Source organism: Pelecanus crispus, chromosome 3 (assembly GCF_030463565.1).
Source record: "Pelecanus crispus isolate bPelCri1 chromosome 3, bPelCri1.pri, whole genome shotgun sequence".
In the NCBI taxonomy this organism is placed as follows: Eukaryota; Metazoa; Chordata; class Aves; order Pelecaniformes; family Pelecanidae; genus Pelecanus; species Pelecanus crispus.
In genome coordinates, this window is record NC_134645.1 from 86,194,518 (window position 1) to 86,212,911 (window position 18,394).

General features: G+C 37.4%; 1 protein-coding gene across 7 annotated transcripts in view; it reads left to right on the forward strand.

Moving 5' to 3' along the window:
• FBXL4 (F-box and leucine rich repeat protein 4) overlaps positions 1–18,394 on the forward strand; it is a 62,497-nt gene that overhangs the window by 31,760 nt on the left and 12,343 nt on the right. For all 7 annotated transcript variants that reach the window (XM_075706698.1, XM_075706695.1, XM_075706699.1 and 4 more), the window contains one exon: positions 3,700–3,913. In XM_075706698.1, coding sequence (XP_075562813.1) covers positions 3,700–3,913 — 214 coding nt within the window. The remainder of the gene's footprint in view (positions 1–3,699; positions 3,914–18,394) is intronic.

Here is an 18,394-nt window from a genome sequence, read left to right on the forward strand (position 1 = left end):
GACTAACTTACTTCTCAAAAGCTGAAGATGAAGGGTAGGGAAAATAAGCAGCAGTTCTTTAGAGCAGGCAGAAGGTAATGGAAAGTGAGTTTGCTTTTTTTATTAAAAAATCCCAAAACAACAAAACCAAAAAACCCAAACCAAACAAAAAACACCACCCCCACCCCCCAAAAAAAACCCCACAATGCCAAAAAACAAAAAAACCAGCAAGCAAAAAAACCCCTGAAATACTGCAGTCTAGAATGCAGATGAACTTAGAGGGAAAGGCCCAATCCACTGTCTAGCAAAATAAATGTACATGTTCACATTATTCTGGGTTGTTTAGTCAGTCATATTTCATAACAAACATGAGGGGAAATCACTTCAGAAATTGTGTGTATAAAATATTGACAATAAAAGCAAAACCAAAGGGATGGATGACTGCAGAAAGGAGGAGACACTAAAACCAGGAACCAGTCAGTCCTCAGTGATTAAAGGAGAGATATGTGAAGAAATGTTGATTTGGGTAGCAGGTGCTTTTTTGGGGGATTGTTTTCAAATGAACTAAATCAGAGCCAGGCATCCAGTGAAGTATGAGAACACATGTCCTACCTTGCCATATGGCTTTGGAGATCCATGTGGAAAGACGTTGGCAAAAGCTTCTGTCCTGAGCAGCCTGTTAAGTGCAAACAAAGATTGGGGTGGCTTGATCATTCAGAGAACTCTGCAGTTCTGCCCAATGTTCTCTGCCCTGTGCTGGTTGCTGACTTCCTCAAATTCCTCCTCCTGTTTCTGTTCGTACCTGTACTTCGTGCCTGTCAGCTTGTTCTTGTACCCTGCTGCATGTCCTTTATCCCCTTGCCTTTGTGTTTAATGTCTCCTAAATAACCTTTTCCAAAAAAGCAGCAAAGCCACAAAGTGCAGTGCTTGTTGCTATCACTGTGTTTGCTCTGCCTGTGTGTTTCAAGTGTAATGAATTTAAATAAAATGTTATGAAGATAATAACTCCTCAAGCTGGTGAGCCTGGAGTTCTTCTACAAGTCTAGGAGGTGAAATGAGTGTTTCCCTGACCTGGTAATGTTAACTTTTAATAGACCTAGAAGAAGAAAAGCGTTGATCTGTACCAACACTTATAACAGCCAAGCCCTGTTAAATTATATGGCAGTTAACCTAACAGCCATTATTGTAATGGAGTAATTCATAAAATATTTATCTGTTAGCAAATTAAAAGCTAGAGGTTTAATAAGTGGCGATTGACAAGGTTTTGTGGAAAATACCACCATTCAAACAAACCTGGTAATTTGTTGATGAAAGAAGTTGTGTGAATGTATTGTTAAAGCACTCATTAAATAGAGAAATTGGCTAATTGGTAATCAGCAATGAATTCGTATGTCTCTACTCTGATTTCCAGGGGATTTCTGTCCTGTGTTTCTCCATGGCAGTGTTGAATTGTATTGCTAGCCTAAAACAGCAGTCTAATGTTTAAATACCTGATGTTGATTGCTGTGAATTGTCATATCATTTCAGCTGACACTCCCATAAGAAGACTTACCAGTCTAGGTGAATGCACTGTATCCAGTATGAAAACAGCAAATAAGTTATTGGTGTTTGATAAACTCTGATTTTACAAGCTAAAATAGATCCCAAAGAGAGACTGCAGAGTTAGACAAAAATAGTGGAAGAGTAGATTTGAAGACCATCCTTGGCAGAACCCCTGTGGCTCTGGGGCTTATGTCTCCCCTTTCATGTCTCAGACCCTCTTTTTGTTTCTGTTTGCATAGGCTCATAGAAATGTTGGATGTTAGGGATCTCTGAAGGTCATCTACTCCAAGCTCCCACTTGAAGTGCCAGTGTCCCCAGTGCTAGATCGGATTAGTCAAGGTTTCACGTGACTCTTGGAAACCTCCAGGGATGGAGATGCCACCCTGGAATCTCCTTTCCCCTCCATATTGCATAGGATCTGCATAATCAAAGGCCATGCAATGCCCAAGATGAAAGGAATAAAGAAAGGTGATGATGAATGGCAAGTATGACTTGAGTGAGTAATGAAAAAATAAGGAAAAGAGGAGGTTTGAAAACTTGGCTCTTGAAAGATGGACTTCAAGTCCTGTGCTGCCGTTAGTGTCATTAAGGAATGCCTCCCTGAATGTGTCTGCTTTTAAGACCAGCAGCTATTTCATCCTAAGTTTCAGCAGGAGCAAAGTCTTAGGAAGGCTAGTACCTGTTTACTTGTAGCAATAGGTGTTTTTGTGCAAGCAGAAGCGTCTTGTCTCTCTGGCATTTCTGTTGTATTGGTTAAACCCAAAAAGTAATACTAACTTTGTGGTGAAAGTGTCATAACCTAAAGCTGCTTTGTCTGCACAAAGGTTTTTGTAGGCTAGGACTGGTAATAGAGCAGATCAGAATATTTATTATGAGAAACTACTTCATGCTCTCTCACAAGTAGCTCCATTGTTCTAGGGAGTTACAAGGGCAACTCATTGCAGCCCATAGGTTAGGAACTCATTTTTTTCTACTGGAGAAACTTAAAAGTATAATAAACTCACTGCAAACATGTGAGGGTTTTTTCCCCTAATAAATATCAAACTTACAAGCCTAGTGATTGATTCACAGTTTGAAGGTTATCTTTGCAATAAAAAGGGACATAAGCGTATGTGGTTTTAATTAAAGCTTGGATTAGATGTAATAGAACTTGAATTTCTGACAAAAGATCTTTGACAGAAAGTGTAATTCATGCAGAGACCGTCAAAGTTTCTAAATTTTGGATATTTTGTCTTCTAATATCTTAACTTTCATTGGAATTATAAAAAGTTATGTGAAATAGTCCTTAGGAGTTTCTGTGTTCTAGAACAGCTACAAAGTGTTGATTTTGACTTATTTGTTAATGAAAGGAATGAGATGTTTTTCTGAAAGTCTTAAAATAAAGTCTCCTGAATATTTCATCCGTTTAAAAGTATTTGCTTAACCTCATTTTTACATTTGCAGATTTTTCTGAGATAAAGAGAAATATGAAATTATTGGTGGAAACTTGCCAGCCATTGTCAAAATTGGCTTTGGGGACTGTTTAAAAGCATTTCAAACATCTGTGTTGTACTTTTCTCCGTTGTCTCAGAGTAAATGGCAAGAAGAAAGCATGTTCTAACTTTCTAAACAGAAACAGAGTTTTCAAGACTAATGTTAATTTAATAAAAAGCCCTCTCTATACTGTTCTCACCTCCAATGATTCTTTTGTAATTAATTTTCAAGGTAGAATTGCTTTTTAAGGCTGCTTTAGTGACATTAGCCTCCTTATGCCATGTATAACATTATATAGCCTTCTTGTGTTTCTTAAAATGTATGTAGTCAAATATTCCTTTGTACAAAACATTGTATAATATCTAGGTTATGTACGGTATCAAGTTAATGTTGATGAAACAGCCTTGACTCTCAGACTGTCTTTGGTTTTTTGAATATTGCCGTCTAACTCAAAACCTAGTTTGGTCTCTTCTGGATTTGTACAGATTTGATTTGGAAGTAACTTCGTCAGAGTGGTTATGATTAATTTACTTTAACCTAATCATGTCTTTTGTTAGTCAGCTGAGGTGACATAAGAGCTGTGGTCTGCAAGCTTTTCACTGTTGAAAGGAACTGTTCCCTGGTTTACGTGCTTAAAGTTTTGGCAGTGTGCAGACTCTCACTTGAAAGTATGTTTATTTTTCACTTGAAATGTGTTTTTTACAGGTTCTTGAAAGTTTGTGGCTCTGAACTAGTACGTCTTGAGTTGTCTTGTGGCCATTTCCTCAATGAAACATGCTTGGAGGTCATTACTGAAATGTGTCCAAATCTTCAGGAATTAAATCTCTCATCATGTGATAAAATACCACCTCAGGCTTTCAACCACATAGCCAAAGTGGGCAGCCTAAAGCGTCTCATTCTCTACCGAACAAAAGTGGAGGTAGGAACAAGTTTTTTTAACCTTTGCAATAAATCCTTTCAATCCTGGTAAAGTTGTTTTTTTTGTTTTTTTTTTTCCATTAATGAAGAAGTGAATTAGAATTTTGCATGTAAATTTGAAGGTAAATTAAGAAAATTCAAAGATAGTTTCAAAAACCATAGGAATTTTTTTTTTAATTTTCAAAATAGCTTCTGGATTTAACAAAAATAAATAAAAAGCCTGCATGTATTAACTTTTGTGGAAGATTGATGATTTTTCGCCAGCTGTTTTAAGCAATGTAGTGAAATGACAAATGTGAAAGCTTTTCTCTTGTTTTGAAGTGTACTCCAGACGGACTGTATTTGGCAATATAATTGGGAATTATCCTGTTCAGTAACTTACTGTAATTATCAACATTCTCTCCTTTAGAATGACTTACTAATTACTAGATCCCTACTGTCTTTGTATGTCAGCAGTATTTGAGACATGGAACACAAATTTTTTAAAATACTTTTCATTTACAGCGTAAAAATTACTTCTTTATACAGTTATTCAACTCCCCGACTCAGGGTTATTATTGTTTGCTGAAACATATTTGCTCTCTAAGATGGAGTGGTTTTACATGCTACAGTTGAGAAGACTGCTGTAGTTTACTACATTTTACAAATGTCGTATCCTAGTAAATTCAGCAATTTGAATCGGAAGCAATTCCATTACTTCTCACTAGCTACATTACTTATGTATTACAACCTTGCTACTCTGTTTTACATGGAAGCTCTCATAGCTGTGCTTCTCTTGTTGCAAAAGCTACTGTTTAGTAGAGTGCCAAAATGGGGGGCAAACATGTCTCTGCAGTTTTTTTTCTGGCTTTTATTTCTACGTTAAACATTTTAAGAAGAGTTTGCTCATGTTCGTTTGCAGAAGAGTTACTTCTGCTTACGCTTTTGGTACACAGAAGTGAGGTTATGGCGCTGGATTTTGTGGGGTGTTAAGCTGTAGTGTAATAGAAGAACTGAAGCTGGAACAGTAGGTTCTGTCTACTAGATATCTAAGGGGCATCTGAAGTTACAGAACCTTATTTCATTTATAAGCAGTTCATACCGAACACACATGCTACAAAGTTAGTTACATCTTCTTGTCCTTTTTTTGGTAAATCATATGTATGTTTGTGTCCAAGGTCTAGCTAGCTCTCTGTAATGATTTAGTAATGGAAGGTAGTTAGCTTAAAGGGTGGGCTACCTGGAGTGATTGGCATTTGCCGTGGAGTGTGCAGGCAGGCAGTCACCATGAAGCCAGTGCCCCTCAGTAACTTGTTATTTTGTGGTAGTTGCTCTGTGTATTGAAGCGATTATTATTTTCTTCAAATGAAAAAATAATGTGGTGAGCCCTGCTTTGAAGTGCCTTTTGCGTAGAGCTCTGAACAAGTACCTTGGGCATATCTGTTCTGTTTGTATCTCACTAGACTTTCTGTAAATCTTGGATAAATCTCCTTACCTCACTTTGAGCGTGTGCTCTGTACTTCACTAGGCTTTTTCATATCCAAAAAAGATCATTGTATCAGAGGTAAAGATTGTATAACTTTTTTTTTTCTTTCTTTACTGTTGATTGATCATGATCTGCTTGATTCTACTCAGGTATCTTCTCAAGTTTGAGACTTTGTGTTTATAATAGTGCAGCAGCTGAGGTATACTCTGAAAATGATTGGTAACTGTCATTTCTCAGCTATCACTTTGCTGAGCAGAACTTGTAATTAGATTGAATGTAGGTAGTAAAGATTTCCTGACTTTGAAGCCCTTAAATTGTGAAGATTCGTTTCTGTCTTTCATGTGTATGGACGTGCATCTGCTTGTAGCTGACAAGGACATTCATTCATAATCAAGCTTACTTAAGATTGTGCTTCCATTGTATACATAAGTATAAACAAAAGGCACTGTTCCTAACAAACCATGGAAGAGAAATTTCTAGAAATTTAAACAGGTAAATTGGAGAGGATGTTTTTGTGTTGCTTGTTAATATGAAGCCACTTAATATACATTGTGCATCACAGGTAGAAAAGTAAAAGCAAAAGAATGAAGATGTAGAATAGGATTTGAATTAAGAGGATCAGAGTTACAAAAGTCACAGATTTATAGAAATAACATTACCTTTCTCACCATTAGTTTCTCTTAATGCAAATCTTTATTTTTCTGTACAAAACAGGCTGCTGCTCTTTCTGTACTCTTCAGCTGGTACAGAGATGTTAAGTAGTAACTGATGTCTAGATGCAAAAAAGACAAGACAGAGAAATTCATCAAGCATGCTCTGGAGTTATTTAGACTTCTCTAAAACTTACCAAAGAACCGTAACATAGCAGTGTTCTTGATTTTTGTGAAATTTCTGCTACTATTGGTTCTTCATTGTTGGAGCTTCTAAGGAGCAAACAAGGGAACAAAGCTAATGTTTAATCAAGAGCTTGGTGTTGTATTGTTGCCAGCTGGACCTGCTCAGAGAAAAGAATCTGAGGCCATAAATCCACTCAGGAAAACTGCTAACTGATGACAAGTACGTGATTATTAACAGAAAGTAAGAAAGAAGGTGAGAAGAACAGAGCTGATGTGTGTGTTATGGTCCTCTGTAAGTTATGTCTCAAAAAGAAAAAAAAAAAAAGAAACCAAAAGAAAAATCCGTTTATTCCATTTAGACCACTGTTTTCCTAAATAATCAGTGGTTTGCTTTTTTTTTTCCCCTTAAAAATAAACCAAAGAACAAGCAAAATAAAGCACCAAGTCTTTTGATCTAAATTTTCTTCTTGCATCATATTCTAGAATGGCAAAGGTACAAGTCCTACCATAATTATCAATGTGTTGTCATTTTTTGTGACAGAAGGATGGCATCCCTGTGTATCCTGTGTTAACCGCCTTGTTGTAAAAATGGGGTGATTGTGCTTCTGATATTTCTGGGGATTTTGAGGTAATTACCAAAACGTGAAGAGGGAATGAATATGCAGAGAACAAGTAGGTAAAAAGTTGACCAGAATGAGTTCTCCAATGGGGTATCATAGTTTTCTTTGTGTGTATCTTACTGCACAATTAGAGGCAGTCACTGGAATTGAAGCATAGTAAAATTAGATCAAATGAGGAGGGGGACTACCTTTTATGCTTGTAAACAGTCTGAATTTATTGTTACAGCTGATCAGGGTAAACACTTAAGTTGAATTATTTAAGGGAATTGATCGTATTTTTTAAAGAGGGCAACACTAAAGAGAACAAAAAAAGCAAAGCAGGACTTAATGGTCTAATTGACTTATAAAGGAGGGCCCCTCTCTGCATGTTATTTGTGATGCCAGTGAAATGGAAAAGGGGTCATTTTCTACTCCACAGTTGTCAACCTCTGTTGAAAACGCAGTGTTGTGTTAGAGAACATCTGGGTAAATAGTACAACTTGTGCTTTTGGTTGTGAATTTGGGCATGTGATTAAATAGGATATGGAATGAAGATTCTTCATCCTTCTTGTCAGTGTGTTGGTAAAGCTGTTTGTGGTTTTGCATGATGCTTTGCAAAGTACAGGATTAATATTTTACTAAAAGAAATGGTGTTTTGATTAAATGAAAACAAACTCCCATGGACCTGCCCAGGTGTAGGATCTCCCTACTCAGACTACATCTTGCAGTACTCTTTCCTTTTATTTTTGGGGGGTTTTTTAATGCCAAAAATTGCTTTTAAGATTTAAAGTATTTGTTGTACTTTTCTGTTTATATAGATTATTATGATGCTTATATGATTATTATGATGCTAATAGATGAATTCTGAGAAAATACTCCGCAGAAGATTGACTACTGTTAATTATTTTTACCTGTTAGGTACAGAAAAACAGATTTTGAGGAAAACAGAAACTTAATAAAATTGACAACATATTATGTAAGCATCTGAGCAATTGTTATGACAGTTCCTTGTTATTTTAGCTGTTTTCTTTGTATAGGTTTTGTATTTAAAAATATTCCCATTGTCTCTGTAATCAAAGCTTGAAAGTGTATATTTTTAGTGTAATGGACAATTCTGGTGTTCTGCTACTGACTGTCTCTGGCACCAAAACCACTGCATTGCTATTTTGGAAGGTAGCCGTACCATCTGGAGGAGTTTATGGTCTTTGGTCCTAACTCTGCTGATTCTTAGAGACCATATATAATGTTATTTCCATGACTTATTGAGTGCAAGTTTCTGTGTACAAAATCAGTTTCAAACCTCTGAAGGGAAGCTTCCAACTCCCTTGAATTATTCCAGCCTCTCTGTTACAAGGAGGAAAGTCCAGTGACTTTCAGTAACTTGTTCCAGGCCAAACAAGAAAAAAAAAAAAACAGGAAAAAAGTTGTCCTGCACCACTATATTCCTCCCTACTAAATGCAGCTCATTTTTCCAGTGCTTTAAGTTCATTCTTAAAGGTTGTTAGATTCTGTATATGCTGGAAATAATCTGTAACTTGCTTTGAGAAACTAATGCCAGCATTTTAGAAATGTAATTTCTGCTAGCTCAAGACCACTATTATACTTGTGGGATTTTTGTGGTGGTTTTGGTATTTGCTGATACATGACTCCTTAATGTTTATTCATTGAGAGTGTATTCACAGCATAATTTAAGCACTTGTTGGCATTGGTACATTTAAAGAATGCAATGAACAATGGAGGTATTATTGTATACAGTAATTGGCAGTGCACATCTTTATGGTTTGAGTATGAATATTATCTTGATTTAATGCTTAATCATGAAGTATCCCATCCATGTAAATAATGCAGCCAAAACTGTATTTTAAAGAAACCAATGCCACAATTACAGTAGGAGAACTTGACAGTCTCCTTATGGCTGGGTGTAAATTTTAATGTAAGATCATATATTTCATGTTGCATAATATCCTGAATTCTTTATAATGTGTGAAGAAAAGGTTTTTAAAGTTAATATTACAATTATGATTGAAATACAAAATGAACTAAATTTAAATCAAATTACAATGGACAAAGGACTCTGTTTTGCACACATTTTAAAGCAAGTGTTGTATTTCTAAATTATATCTATGATATCTTTGACCAAGAGCAAATTTGGAACTTGGGTAGCTGTAAGAGAGGACATTGGAAATTGTAGATACCCAGAAGAGGCATAAGAATCTTAGCAGTAAATATAACAGCTCTTACTTTCTTATGCTGTGAGCAATGAAAGAGTTAATGCTGCTGTAAAATCATTCTACGGCGTTTTCAGAAATAACCTGGTATGGGTTATGTTACACTTCTGAGAGCTATGGTCTGAAGTTTTTCAACTTGGACGAAACTTCATTGGCTTGGGTACAAATCTTCGGGATTAAGAGTTACAAACAAATAGCGGGGGTGAAAAGTGAAAGCCTTTAGCTAGAAAGTAGATTCTTGGAAGGAGGTTGAGCTGGTGACAAATAATTATGCAATACAGGGCCTTGGTGGTGCCTTCTGATCCAATGTCAGGCTCATAGGGCTGAATTTGGTCACTTGAGCCCATAAAGTGGAGAGTGAGGGGGAAGAATGAAGGTGTAAAACAGATTTGCAGACATAAGGGAGGGCATAATTTGACCAAATGAAGCAAAACCAAAATACAGTGATTGAATTAACTACAGAGACTATTACTTTCATTGAATTAATTCAGTAGTTGCCGTGTTGCTGTGTCCCAGTCCCTGCTGTGTCCCTGGCACTGCCGAGTAACTGTAGGTAACAAAACGGTTCCCCTGTACCTCCTGAATCCCAGCTTGCAAATTACATTGTGCCTATTTGTGAGGAGGCAAGTGTTTTGACTTTTGGAAGGCTATATCTGCACTCAGTAATAAGGTTCATTCCACCTTCCTTTCCACATACTCTTTTTCTTCTCTTACCTGATGCTCATACAGTGTTTATATTGCATCTGGTTTTAAACTTGTGTCATAAAGTTTTGGAGGCAAAAGTTTTATCACTGTCCAGTTCTTCATCTCAAAAATGGTCCAATAATCCAAGTACTGTGGGGGGGGGAGGAAGGGGGAGCTGATTTTTAACAAATATATTCCAATTCTCACCCTTTTAATCATGTTTCTTTCCATGATATATCTTCCAAGGTGATAGCTGTGTGGATGCTCAAGGGAGAACAGACTTCCTATTCTAATGCCAGCTTATACTGTAGAGGAAAATGGGTGTGCTGCCATATTTATTTTGAATCTGTAGGTGAAAATTGTCTACGTTAATGTCTCTATCCAGAAGGCATCACTTAAATACACTTGTGTTTGTGCTAATAAAGGGCAGGGGATGGTTATCCACTTCTGCAAACATTAGTTGAGAAGGTGTGAAAGGGACTGGCTCCTTCATCTGTTGACAGCTTTTTTCAGTCTGGTTGGCAAGGCCAGTGGAGCTGGAGCCAGGTGGGCTGGGCTAAACAGTCTCCAGAAGTCCCTTCCAACACTCAGCTCTTCTGTGATTCTGTGACTTGGTGCCGATACTAACGGAGGACTTAACCCATGAGCTTTGTTCTCCTGATCTGTGACCAGGACAACAGCCAGTTGTGAGATGCGCTGCTTCTGTATGCCACACTTCCCCCATCAGTAAAATTTGCATAATAGCAACTTTCTCGTTTTGTAGCTGTGATAATGAGGATGGAAATACAGAAGACACTGAGATTCTCTGATAAGTATGATAACAGATAGGCTACTCTACGTAGGGATGTGTATAAGGACTTGAAATACTGTACCTTGATAACATGCTTTTCTAAGTTGCAGGAAGTTCAGTTCGTTACAAAGCTCAGCCTTTTTCCTCTGGAAAAATTGAGAAAAGGATTGCTAAAGAAAGCTTCCTCAGGAGGTACAAACATTTCTGTGAATTAAGTGATTGGAGACTTTCAGGGATTATCTCTGTCTGGGACTACATGGGTATCTTGTTCTTCCCTAAGGCCACAAAAAGTACCTTGTAAAGGATGAGGTGACCTCTTCTGTTTGCTTCCTCAAGAAATGGCACCAGTTAGCTGAGGGAACTGAAGGACTTAAGCATGAAACAAATTTTGCCACGATTTAGTTCTAATTTGGCATATGATTCCCTGCTATTTTCTGTCAATGACATTTTCTGTAACATTTCATTTAACTGAAAACTAACATAGAGAAGTGAAAATAGATTAAACCAAAAGAAGGTGAACGACTTGAATAGTTTTGTAGGCCTCTAGATCCAATTTTAGTTCCCAGAAACAGGATATTATGTATTTCGTGTGTTACTGAATGTTCATGTACTATCCCAAGACGTGTTCTTTCTGTCAAAAATAAGATACTGAGGATAAGTCTTTATCCTTAGAACTCAAAATCTTCGAAGTAGTCTGAAAATGGGTGCTTTCCAGGAAGCTAACAGATATGAAAACTTTCCTGAAAACTCAAGCTGGCACTCTGTAAGTATCTAAAATTCATTTTGTGTTGTTTTTTTAACTGGTTAACCCAATGACTTACAAGCACACATCTCATCTCTCTAAACCTCTCAAATTCCCTTGGATCTTTAACATTGTTGTTTCAATGTTGTTTCAAAGTATCATAGTACCAACACGTGCATACCTGAAATTATCTTATGATTCCTTAAAATACCGTTTGGGGGAGGGGAAAAAAAAAGATGACCAGAAGCATGTTTTACAGTTTCTTTGCTGGAGCAGATTTAGATAAGAATTGTATTTCACCATTACTATACCTTTTGTTTCTGCATTATTGATGTATTACATTCTTCTTTCTGTGAGAAGAATTGCTTTTTGGGACTACTGTAGGTTGGTTTTTAGATGCTGAGGTACAATATTTTGAAATTTGTGAAGTAGATTTTTTTTTTTTTTACCTTTTTATAGGCAATATTGATTTGACCTGTTACACCTTTCAAAATGAAGGGTTTAATGGGTTTACAGAATTCTGGCTTTGCATCTGATGTGTTTTTTAATTACTGTATTAGAATAGCAGATGTCAAGTAATTTCTGACATAGTTCTTTCACAGACTGTGCCAAAAAAAGCCCCACACCCAAAAAGTTGATTTTTGGTTTTCTTCCTGTGCTATAAAATGCTAAAGGGAGGAAAAAAAAGTATTCTGAGTTTATATAGATTTTGAATTACTTTTGACAATCTTAACAAGATTACCTTTTATATTTGCATGAGGTATTTGTAATTACAAATATTTATAGCAGTATTGGCACTCAGATTGAAATAAGATTGTCTGCTTTCATCTGAGGTTTTTCTTGTTTGGTTGGTTGGGTTTTTTTACCACACGTAGTTCTAGTATGGTAAAACTTTTTGGTGTAGTACCTATGAAATAGAACTTCACTGGCTTAAGATAAAGACTGTGATAAATTATAATTGTATATTTTCAAATAGTTGATGGAAAACACCAATAACAATGTTGCTGCAGTATTTTTGCTACTAGAAGCCAAAATTGGAGGGAAGAACTTTCTGTTGCTGAGCTGTGTTATTGGGGGGGGGGAGAGGATTGGTTGCTGTTTTTTTTTATTTTTCAAGGAGTCTTACTAGAACCTCCTTTTATCCAGTTTTACATACGGAAGTCAATTGCTGTTCCAAAGATACCTTAGTCACATACAGTAATAGCTGTAGTCTTAAAAAAAATGAATCCAGTGATGTGCTGTCATCAAGATTCCTTGTCTCTGCTTTACACAGGAAGACATAGCAGATGCTATTCACTACGGTGTTTCTGGAAGTCCTGAAGCAGAATAATTGAGACACGTAACTAAATGTTAATTCTCCTTGAAATCAGAAGTAATTTGGTTCATTTTCTAAAATAACTTGGCAAAAGTTGTATACATCAGTTTGTAGTAAAGAGAGGGGAAGCTGCCGTACAAAAGAGGACAGTTGAGGATGTTTCCTTTGGTTGACCTTTGGAGGAGGAGCTCTCCCTCCAAAGGCTCGGCAGTAGACCACAGCAGCGTTTTTTCTGTCCGAAGGGTTCATGTTAAGAGATGTGGGGCGCGGCAGGAAAACTCCTGCTGCCAGCCCTTGCGTGAGAGCGCCTGAGGGAGGTGGACGGGCTTCAGGAATGCTTGCTTTCCGGCTGGTGGGGCCGTGCCCAGCTACAGCAGTGCTCTGCTATCTGTCGCTTCTCTGGCCATTGCTCAAGCTCTGCTGCCAGTCACCTGGTATTTTGCTCTGCTAGCCATCATTATTACCCTGTTTTTCCATTTTTCACTTTTGATTGGTTTGTCTGACTTTGAGTAATCTGAGGAGGGTAGCGATAATGATGGAGATGTAACTGCCCTGAAAGAGACAGTGAGGGTGTTCCCCTTAGGAGGTTTCTGTCAGGTGTGCAGTCTTGCAGATGAAGCAGCTGAATTTGGTTGGTGATAAAGCAGTATTTCTTGTAAGAATTCAGAGTGGATGCATGTACACAGGGACTTAATGCACACTGTTGAAATACCCAGAGACCTCATATGACGTGGATGATGTTTTAAAGCCATCTTAAAAGCCATCACATCTCTCAGGTGATGATCACACCATACGTGTGACCTGTCTGTATTAAACCAGCTTATATTTACAGGTGCCTGCATGTGTCCCCTCTGTTACGTTAATTCTTATGGGGGGAAACTGCTTTGCTGCCCACAGAATCACTAGCCATCCTTAGTGAAAAGCAGGATATGGCTGTTAAATAGGACAGATCTTACCATTTGAACTGTTGGTGTGAAATTGGGAAGTTGCTAGTCTGCCCTTCCAAAAAGTTTGGCCTCAATTCTGGTAGTCAGGCCATTCTATAAAAACTTCCAAGTACCCTTTTGATTCAGATTACTTGATCCCAATAAATAACCTGTGTGAGACAATTATCTCAATGTCAAGTGGTCAGTACCATGCGCATGATTTATCTTCTTGATTTGCCAAGAGCTTGTTCATAGTTTTCTTAAAGCAAGTGGTGGTTTCCTTCCTCTCTGCTTTCCCATCAACTTGGTAGTCAGCTTTTTGTTTCACCGTGGGGTTCTCCATGTGTGGATGTTCAGCATTAAGAGGTTTGGTTTTACTTGTGATAACTTGGCAGATCTTTTTTTATTATTATTTTAAGAAAGGACTTCTTAACCTGTTCGGCATGTTAACTTGCTAACTTCTGTATCATATTTACTTTGTAACTATATCCAGAAAGACCTGATTCAGACTTCTTATGTCTTTTGTATGTGTGGTATGTCTTGGTTCTCCAACAGGAGGATTCTAGTCTGTGGCGTGCTGGAGGCCTTGCGTTACCTACAAGGAGAATTGCCAAAGTCATTTTATACACAGTAATGTGCATGCAGTAATACTTGTGTGAAGGACAAGGCAGTTGTGCGGGCAGGGAGTTTGTATCTGCAGCGGTAGAAGTAGCACTCATGATGTGTGTGCTGAACTTTGAGACATTTTGGTCTAATCTGTTCCCACAGCTGTGCATTTGTCTGGCTGAGTCAGCTGGTCCCAACCTCCCTTGCTGTAAATTTAAACCTTTTGGGAACAAAAGGGAAGCTCCTGCCCAGATCATGAACAGATGAACCTTTCTGTGCAGTTCTGAGAATATTTTGATTTCTCTGCTGAAGGATCAGCTTCTAAGAATACGGATGTGACTGATGGACCGAGAGACATATGGAAGATTTCACTGGCCTGGCCTTAGCCTGTAGTTCTCCAGTTCTCCTTTCCATCTGCTTCTCAGGTTCCAAGAATTTTAAGGAATTCATTCAAAAGTCATTGACTACAACTTCTATTAGGAAGACAGAATACTTGGAGTACCCTGCAGAGTTACCTTCTCATTACCACATTTACCCCTCCTCATTTAGTCAAGGTTGAATTTTCTGTCTTGGATTTTCACTCAGATTATTAGTTGTTACTAAATGGAATAAATTGTCAGGTGTTCTGTCAGAGAAATAGGGCTCCCAAAATATAAGTGCATAGTATCAAATGTATACTGACTGTTTGATGTCCTGTAGTAATTGCCTAATTGCTGTATCAACTTTTAGCTAAATATGTTGAGAAACATAAATTTGATTTGTACACAAACAGCATGTGGTAGCTGGTGATTGGGTACTGCATATTCAGGATTCCACAATTCTTTACTAGCCGGCTGATCAAATCTTTTGATACTTTTCCTGTTTGTCTTATGAAAAGGTGATTGTGGAATAAGCTCGTCTAAATATGTTATCCATTATAATTGGTTAATATAGTCCTAAAGACCCTGATTCTAACCTAAAAGCAAATATTTTGTACAATATTTTAACATAGATCTGTAGATTAAGATGAAAATGCTACCTAGAAACATGGCTAAATGCTGTGATAGAACTTGTTATTAAATATAACAGCCTCATAAATTTATATGCAAAGGCAACTCACTGCAAAGACTCTTCAAGATGCATTTTCTGATGGAGAGATAAGTAACCAAAATATGAAAAAGGAATTGTGGTCTTTAGGAATGTTGTTATATTAATTCTTTGATATTGTGGAAAAATGCAATATTCTTGTTGTGGTGAGCTTGCAAATATAGGCATGTTATCTGATATCTGCCTGTGACTAACTTTTATATAAGTATTTGAATGTAAGTGGAGACAACAGGGTCTGGGTGGGGATAGGGCAGGAAGGGCTAGAGATGTCACCATTTGGAAATGATAAGAAAAAAGAATACAGCTTTGGTTGTCCTCTCATATAATGGAATCGGGGGGTGGGTGTTAAAGGATTTTTTTTTTTTTTTCCTACCCCTAACTTAAATTTTTAATGTTAAAAAACCTAAAACTTAAGTCTTGCGTAATTCAATTTTTTCTTGAGCAAAGAGGTTAACTGGAGAATTAGTAACTCTGTGATTAAAAACATAGCAAGCAGGGGAAACCATATTTGAAGAAGGGAGGAAGCAGTCTTTAATGAGACCTTAAGATTACTTTCTCTCAGCATCCACTTCATTGAAAAATTTGAAGAAAAAATTGCAGGAGAACAAAAGTCTTGTAAAAGATTTAGGCTCTCAAGTTGTTTCATTGAGAGGCTAGAAGAATTCCCAACTTATGTCAGACAGTTCTTCTGAGAAGGGGAAAAACCAGCCCGTTGTTTGTTCCCAGCATAAAAAGTAATAATTTTAAAAGTAGTTTTTAAGATTTCTCTATAAAAAGAAAGTTTATAAAAAGGTGCAGGCTGTTTCTTCCCTATCCCAACCCTAAAAGTAAAACTTTGTTGTTTTTCTTAAGCTCTTCCTTTAATCTTCCAGGGGCACACTGTGGTGCACTAATTTTCATGCCTTTATGTGATAGCCATATTACAGTGCATCATTTGTACTTTTTAAACTTTTTTTTTAATATTGGACTACATGACAATGAAACTGCAATGAGTGAGCCACATCTGCCATAGACAGACGTGTTTTCTGTTTGAATGGATATTGAGCTCAGGCAATCTGTTGGATGCTTTCCTTATCATACCAACTCCCTGCTGGATCACGAACGCAAAAATCCTGAAAAAAGTCAAGGAAGATTCAGTCTTGCCCAGTGTATTACTCTGGTACCAGTATTTGGTTTCTCCACTGATGCGTTGTCTGTTCAAACCAGCAACACTCTTGCAACATCTAAGTCAAAACTTAAGTGTGATGTCTAATGTCTTTACAAAGATGGGTAGGATACAAGTTAGTCCAGTATTGGCTATTTAGTTGAAATATACACAGCACATAAATGTCTTCCAGGCTGGCCTGTATTACAGAGCGGAGGACTTTGATGTTTGGGCAGACGTCTCACCTGTCTGATGTGGAGTAAGTCAGGATTTCAAGCGGTAATCTCTTCTCTTGTCCAAGGCAGGATCAACCCTGTTGATGTCCTTTCTGACAGATGTTTGTCTGACCTGTTCATAAAGACTTCAGAGGCTCTTCAGGCAGTTTGCTTCCCTTTTCTGAGGTTTAGGACTAACTGCCATGCCCTAAAATATTTCTGTAATCTGCTCTGTAAGGTCGTGTTTAGCAGCAGTATCATATACTTCTGATCAGTTTGATGTCAGAGTCTTCTCTCTTAAAGCAACTCCTGCACTGTATGTTTTCCTCAGCCAAAAACACCTTTCCCACCTTTGCTGGGAATGGGCAATTGCCTTGCTCTTCTCCTTTGCTTAAGTAGGAGTGTTATCATTCATCTTGTATTGCAAGTCAGAGATGAATTGCACAGACAGATGGCTTGAAACAGACAAGTTATTACAATGATAGTCCTTCTATATGTAGTGCATATGGATTCTGTGAGCTGCCATTCTCTCCTGCTATTTTCATGTCCTTTGCCACCTGGATTCTCAATTGACTGAGGCACAACTAGGCATGCACAAAGGGTTTTTTCTTCTTTCTTGACATATGCAAACCCCACCTCAGTTACAGAAGAACAGACACTGCTTCTGAAAGAAATCTGATTTGGGGTGGGGGAGCATGTATGCGCCCCAGAAGAGGAATTAATATAGCCAGTATGACTAATGTTTAGTAAGTAGGTGTTTACTCTTGGGCTGACTTTGCATGATTCGTGATGGTATGACATGGTGTTCTACCAAGCTCCCCTTCCATTACCCACTTTCCTAATGCTTTTTAAAATTTTTGTGGTTTTTTTTTAAATAATTGTTTCAAATAATACTTTAGGTTTTATAGGTTATGAAAAGATATTTGAAAATGTGAACTCAATGCACATCTATACAGGAAATTCAGGTATATATATACATAATACAGGTCTCAAATTAGAGAGGGACTAAAAAAGGTATCCTGAGAGATGCATCACATTCCTGTTAAAGTTAACAAAAGTAGCTCAGTTGTCTAATCAAGATAACTATGAATATTAGTCTTCCTACCTGTTTCACCCCTCTCTGAAGAAGAGGAAGTAAGGAACTGATCTCACATCCTACAAGCTCTTCAGAGTGACTGTTCACTTTTGCGCTGTTTTGTGTCATTTAAGGAAAGATATTGCTGCTTCCCATCGTTTCAGGCCAGCATTTAAATTCCAGTCTGGAAACCGTTACTAAAAAACATGGTGGAATGCAGCAAGGTATTCAGCTTTCCTGTGGAGTCACCTGAATACCTGCAGAAACCCTGTTTAGAACTGTGTGTGCAGTCAGACACTAATTTATTTAGTTCTGATATTTAAGGTTTTTAAAGAGGGGTTTGGGGATTTTGCTTTTAATTTGTGCACCTGGGTAGGTTCTAAAGCTCATAGCTTTCACTGAGTTAAATAGTAAAGACTTATGTCTCATTCTCTTGGAGTTACTTGTTTATTCAGGTTTAATGATCCAAATGAAGCATTTGCTTAATAAGTACGTTATTTAAAACGTATTGGATATTAACACATGTATTAGCTTTGAAGTGTTCTTAAGTGTTACCTCCTTCATAATGACTTTTTAATGCTCTTGTGTTTAATTCCCTAGCTACCTTTTTCTTTAAAAACATGAATGAAAGTAAAGCAAGCAAGCGGGCAGTGGCTTTGTAAGACCTCTGCAAAGATATACGTGAGGAAGGCTTACTCATAGCATCTACTTTTAGGCTGCCTTTGGGAAATCAAATATTAGAAGGCCAAGTTGGAAGCTGAGGTTCCATAC